This window comes from Triticum urartu, chromosome 2A (genome assembly GCF_056163025.1).
Source record: "Triticum urartu cultivar PI428250 chromosome 2A, HENAU_Tu73, whole genome shotgun sequence".
Classification (NCBI taxonomy): domain Eukaryota; kingdom Viridiplantae; phylum Streptophyta; class Magnoliopsida; order Poales; family Poaceae; genus Triticum; species Triticum urartu.
In genome coordinates, this window is record NC_141874.1 from 393,447,685 (window position 1) to 393,454,139 (window position 6,455).

Consider the following 6,455-nt stretch of genomic DNA (forward strand, 5'->3'; position numbering starts at 1 on the left):
CCATGAGTTGGTCATGAAATTTTATGTTTTTCACCTCTAATTTACCCTAATTTGTTTGGAATTAAAGACTTTGCTGTTGTTGTTCGTTATTGTTTTTTGATAATATTTTCTGCAGTGTTTCTACATATAGGCCTTTTTACCAAATAAATTTCATTCTTCATCTGAATAAAAAGGTGTTGATTAGTTCATCTATACTAGTAATACTTGAAGATAGCCGCTATAAGGTTGTAAACAGCCGCTATATATAAAGTCACCTAAAACCAAAGTTGTAAATGCCGCTATAAGGTTTTGAGCTTGTAGTCGTCGCTAGGCGATATACGAATCTGGATTTTTATTATTTCTAGTATTCGTTGTACTACCATGATTGAAAATGAATATATGAAAAGTTTTTCCAAAAAATAAATTTATATTCATGTTATTCTTCAGTAAAGTAAAAAAGAAATGGACCATAACCGTTATAGCCACTCTATAGCTATTTGAGCTGCTATTTGGATTTGGCGTAGCTGGTTATTTAAAACAATATATGCGAAAAACAAGCTCCAGTTCCGAACAGGCTGCTAGTATTCCATGCGACCGCAGCAGGAAGGAAGCAGGTGTACATATACATCTCCCCCTCCGCTGTGATTTGACGTGAGAAAGAGGATCGCCACCAGCCACTCACACGCACAGCCCGGCTAGCTAGCTCCCCCACCTTTCCCTTCCCTTCCACTCCGCGTCCATCTCCCTCTCCGGCCCATTAATATCCACCTCCCTCCCTCTCCCAAGCCGCCATTACTGCCGTACACGGAGCTGCGAGGCATAGAGAAGAGATCTCTATCGGTTGAGCTCTATTTTTCTCTCTCTTCTTACGAGCTAGGGTTTGTTAATTTGCTCATGGATCAGAGCAGCTTTGGGAATCTCGGAGCTGGAGAAGGGGGCAGCAGCAGCTCCAAGGCTTCTTCATCCTTCCTGCAGCTGCAGCCACTGTCGACAACGACGGTGGCTTCCGGGCGAGGCCCGATGGGCGGAACGTACTACGGCACGCCGCTCGCGTTGCACCAGGCCGCCGCAGCCGCCGGGTCGTCGCAGTACCAGTTCCACCACCACAAGAGCAGCGGCGAGGAGATCTCGCAAGCGGAGGCTGAGGCCATTAAGGCCAAGATCATGGCGCACCCCCAGTACACCGCCCTCCTCGTCGCCTACCTCGACTGCCAGAAAGTACATATATTATACGCTCATGAAAATTGCTAATTTCATTAATCCAACGGCTCGACTGTATCAGCAAGCATGATATATACCCGTTTTTCTTTTGCGTGATTCGCAGGTCGGTGCGCCGCCGGACGTGCTGGAGCGGCTGACGGCCATGGCAGCGAAGCTTGACGCCCACCCGCCGGGCCGGCTGCACGAGGCTCGCGACCCAGAGCTCGACCAGTTCATGGTACGTCTTCTTCTTCCCCGATTCCGATCACACACACCATGCCATGGCCGTTTAATTCTTCATCCGCCGATTCTTGTTCCAGCTAGTACTAAGAACGAACTGACTCCTTGTGCTAGTGAAATTGCAGGAGGCGTATTGCAACATGCTCGCCAAGTACAGGGAGGAGCTGACGCGGCCGATAGAGGAGGCCATGGAGTTCCTCAAGCGAGTGGAGGCGCAGCTCGACTCCATCACCGGCGGTGGCCACGGCTCCGCGCGCCTCTCCCTTGCCGGTAAACCATCCCTTCCATGACCCATCCCATCTACTAGTACATGCTTGTTCGTTTTATATATGTATCTCTGGCTGCATCCATGTGGGTCTCGGAGGAAGGCCTTCCGCATTGGGAAACGGTTGCTCCGGATGATTGAGGTGGTTGCCTTGGATCATAGCCATTGTTAGCCTGTTCTTAATTAACCCGTGTATTAGTTTATGATGGGAGGGCTTGGAAAGAGAATGGCAGAGACCTTTCCTTTGTGTGCACTAATAAATTATTACCACTAGTTAAACTTAATTAAGTAGTAGTGACTGATTAGTTAATCAACTAATAATCTGAAGCTAGCTTCGGTTGGCATGGAGGGCACAGTGAGGAGCCATGTCTCATGGTTCTCCTCCTCTCGTTTAGGATTATCATATTGCATATGCCTAATTGAGCACACTACACATGCTAGCTTTTCAACTAATCCCTTTTTTAATTTTTAATCCCTTCTTTCTCTCCTTTTTCTTTTCCTTTCACTTCACGACAAGACACTAGAATCCATTGTGTTAGGGTTCCAAGGCTGCTAGTTTGCAGGAGAGTCATCGATCTCCATGCATGAAGCTTCAAATCATCTCTTCTTTTCTTGCACCAGCTACTAGCATGGAAAACATATATAGTTGATTAATTTTCTTACAGATCATCACAGAAGCCTTGTGAAAACTCCATTATAGCTAGCAAGCTAGCTAGATCACCAGTGTTCCAGTCTCGCAAAAAGAAGTGTTCCAGTACTGTTCCAAGGACTAGTCCGTATATTTTTTGCTCTTTATTGTTCTTCCAGCTCTACAGCTTGGGTGCAGTGCAGGGTGCAGCACGGATGTGCTGGCGGTCGTGTCTTCCGGGGGGTATTCAAGGGGCACTATTCTGCTTGTGGGTAGGACATGTACATTAGTACATATATACAGTGTGTGGGTAGATTTAGCAGAATAATGGGGATATCTGATGCACTGTTGCCAGGGGACGACTACTGTGTTCTTCCTATCTCCATGGTTGTGGTATGCATGCATTCCAAGGAGATCAACAGCTCAAGGTGTTATATATTGTTGTGGTATATATGTGTTCAGAGAATAATTCCTTGTGTACAGAATAATGGCCATGTAATTAAGGCACATTACAAAATGCATAAACTAATAATATGTCATTATTATCATCTTACACACACACACACACACACACACACACACACACACACACACACACACACATATATATATATATAGGACTCCTCTTCTGTACTCCTGGGAGTATGTACTCCCATTCTCAATATACCTCATATACGCATTAATTATACTTCTTTATTATTCTCAATATACTTCATTAAATATTCTAAGATACCTCAATACGAGTTTTGTTGAAAAAATATCATCTGCGATGTACTTTTTGTAATATACCTTTTTCACATACAAACACATCAGTATATACGTAAACATTTAAAAATATGTAGACTCACATGAATTTTTTCATGGAACTCATTTTGGGGTATCTAATAATTACTAATAAAGTATATTAAAAATAATAAAGTGGTATAAAAAATTCATCTATGTGGTATATGAGAAGCGGGAGTACGTACTCCCAGGAGTACACAACCATTTTCCTATATATATATATATATATATAGGACAAATGTTTTCTACCACCAGTGGTAGTTACCACCACTTATATACAGATCAACATTATAAGTCAAAGTGAGAACATTTTAACTGCAACTTGAACTAAATGTTTCATCTCTTAGGAGGTGTAAACTATCGGATCCACCCTACTCGCCTCGTAGGTGAATTGCGCGTATAGTATTCAGGGAAAAGAAATTCTTGAAGCTGTTTTTTTTAAATCAGCATAATACATATATGATTTCTCAAAGACATGGAACATTAGAATCTCAACAAATTTGGTGAAAAATCTAGATCTTGTTTATTCAGCAACTACGGGTTTTTTTCGAGAAGGAGGATTATCCCTGGCCTCTGCATCAAATTTAGCAACTACGTATTATTTATTTTATTGGTTACAGTTTCAATTGTCTGTTTGTTGAATGTGCACACAGAACAATATATGGTGCACGTGGAGAGACAATGAACTAGTTTTGTCCTCCTATTCTTCTAGTACCTCTAATATCATTTGAGCTAACCATGTGTCAATTAAGAGATCAAACAAGTGAGGTTTAAGGGATGCCGAGGCTTGGTGCCTGAGCGCCCCTCCATCCATCCTTAGCGGTCTGTTTAAGGTGCATGCACACCAATTTAAGGTTGCATAGATTAAACAAATTAAAATTAGGGTAACATATTGTAGACATTTTGTTTGAGGGAATTTTAGAAAAAACGTTATTCAGGAAATATTGAGGACATTTCTTGGGATTCCATTCCATTCAAGTCATTCAACAAAATAGTATTATTCTTATCTGTAGATCCACTATTATTCTTGCACATCCGAACTGAAGTTATGGTCAAACGATATTTGTTTATTCTTAAGGCGATCTTCACTATATTCAATTATATTGTGCCTAGATAATGTTTAATATAAGCAATTGGGTTCCTCTGATGGTATGGTGCACATTTTGTCTCTTTCCTTTGGTTTGCTCATTTTCATTTACTACTTTGGTGTAAGATATATATAGTTTGGCAAATTTCTTAGAAAACAGTCAATTTTGTAATATTTTTTCTTCCAATATTCATCATGCCATGCAAAAACAATTACTCCCTCAGTCCCATAATATAGGAGCGTTTTTGACACTACATTAGTGTGAAGAAAGCTCTTATATTATGGGACGGAGGGAGTATATTGCAGGGCAACTGCTTTGCTACCCTGACTCCCTGAGCATCTATAAAATCAGTCTTGTGTGGAAACAAATATCTTTGAAAAACATTGGATCCACTACAGCTTACAAGACTATAGCTATAGTTGCTGGCTTTCCTCTGTTTTGTGATACGTTCAAATAAACACTTCGGAACTGGTCTATCAGGTAATGGTCAGATTGGTATCAGTTTCAACTGACAAACCATGGCCTTTTCGGTCCGATTCGGTCTTATTCAGCTCATTGCAAAGTCCAGCTAATTGGGACTGTAGCCACACTACTAGATGTCCAAAATTACACTGTTACACTCGAATCCTGCATGCATTCCTAAAATGATAGATTTGTTTATAGACAAGCGATGGGCTTTCTGAATACTGCAACCACCCCATTGTTGTCCGACATGGTGGAGACTGAAAGTCTGAAACCAGGTCTGGCCGTGATAACCATTCTGATCTCGACAACACACGTGTATCTTACCATTACCAATTTTTTACCTACAGATGGCAAATGTGAAGGCGCTGGCTCTTCTGAGGATGAAATGAACGCTAGCGGGCGTGAAAATGAGCCGCCAGAGATAGACCCACGCGCTGAGGACAAGGAGCTCAAGTACCAGCTTCTGAAGAAGTACAGTGGCTACCTGAGCAGCCTCCGGCAAGAGTTCTCCAAGAAGAAGAAGAAGGGGAAGCTCCCAAAGGAGGCCAGGCAGAAGCTACTTCACTGGTGGGAGCTGCACTACAAGTGGCCTTACCCCTCGGTATGATAAATGCTTCCATCCCTTAAAATTTACGGGTTTTTTTTCTTTTCTGTTCCACTCATTTCGGAGCCGCATGTAATTTCCATCAAAATGAAAGCTGCGTTATGTATCGAGTGTAGGAGACAGAAAAGATCGCGCTTGCGGAATCGACAGGGCTAGACCAGAAACAGATCAACAACTGGTTCATTAACCAGAGGAAACGGCATTGGAAACCGTCTGAGGACATGCCGTTTGTCATGATGGAAGGATTCCACCCACAGAATGCCGCTGCCCTCTACATGGACGGTCAGTTCATGGCTGACGGCATGTACCGCCTTGGTTCGTGAACCTACTTGAACAATTGATCTGGCGAAAGGTGATTGTCACATTGGAAAAGATATCTGTATTCAGCACTGGTTAAAATACATGGACATTGTTATTGAATTTTTGGGACCTTCCCGGATTCACAGGCTCGCTCTAGTTTCAGTGATGGCATATAGTTCTCCCGTAATGTTGTAAATTTCGATTCGATGGGTTGCAGTTTAGATGTATTTGGATCTCCTATTTGATATGATTGTATGTTTCAGATTTGTGAAACATGTTCAAAGTTGCCTATCTGAATCACTTATGTACATTGGTTTTTCTGTTAACAGTTGAGGTGGATATGGTCACGATAACGTGTATATTGTATGAAAATTTCAGCAGCTTTAAAGTTGTATAATTCCTTAGCGTTACCCAGTTGAATAGGCTGTAGCCAAAATTTCATCCATCATGAACTGTCTAACATTTCCCTGTGGAATTTCTGAGACACCTAATGATCCAAATTTATAGAGAAAAGTATCAACATAAGAAAATCAAATAAATACAGTACACGTAATGGAATTTCTTAAACACCTAATGTACTGTGCACTCACACATTTAGAGGATTTTCATGTGGAATCTTTGAAGGGGATTTGTGCTAACTGAAGACAACCTCGCTCATCGAAACTAGCAAGGAAGCGACAAATTTAGTTTTTGTACTCGCGATGAGACAATCAAATAGTTTTTTTTTCAATGCAAGTTTGCGCATTCTAGGTGGTCGGTCATTCAAATAGCGTCTAAATTGTATCTGCCCATAAACATTGCCAATATATATTGTCACAGGCTCGACCCGATACCAAATAGGCCTTAGGCTGCTTCCTATGTAGAGATTAGAATTGTTTTTAAAGGCAAAAAATCTATGTTATA

General features: G+C 41.6%; 1 protein-coding gene across 2 annotated transcripts; it reads left to right on the forward strand.

Annotated features, from left to right (window-relative positions):
* Window positions 1–626: 626 nt before the first annotated feature.
* On the forward strand, window positions 627–5,893 carry LOC125537359 (homeobox protein knotted-1-like 12). 2 transcript variants are annotated; one of them, XM_048700666.2, is made up of 6 exons: window positions 627–819; window positions 888–1,197; window positions 1,304–1,417; window positions 1,545–1,689; window positions 4,996–5,249; window positions 5,369–5,893. In XM_048700666.2, exons 2-6 carry the CDS (start codon window positions 1,000–1,002, stop codon window positions 5,573–5,575), a joined length of 918 nt encoding a protein of 305 aa, XP_048556623.1. In that variant the 5' UTR covers window positions 627–819; window positions 888–999; the 3' UTR covers window positions 5,576–5,893. The 2 variants fall into 2 exon arrangements, with proteins under 2 accessions (XP_048556623.1, XP_048556622.1); XM_048700665.2 differs by having other exon boundaries at window positions 627–1,197.
* The last annotated feature ends 562 nt before the right edge of the window (window positions 5,894–6,455 follow it).

Excerpts from the sequence above, each read along its gene's own strand:
- LOC125537359 (XM_048700665.2), top strand. The coding sequence starts at position 874 with ATGGATCAGAGCAGCTTTGGGAATCTCGGAGCTGGAGAAGGGGGCAGC. Across the intron at positions 1,418-1,544 it reads CAGAGCTCGACCAGTTCATG|GAGGCGTATTGCAACATGCT; the intron begins GTACGTCTTCTT and ends GTGAAATTGCAG. Across the intron at positions 5,250-5,368 it reads ACAAGTGGCCTTACCCCTCG|GAGACAGAAAAGATCGCGCT; the intron begins GTATGATAAATG and ends TATCGAGTGTAG.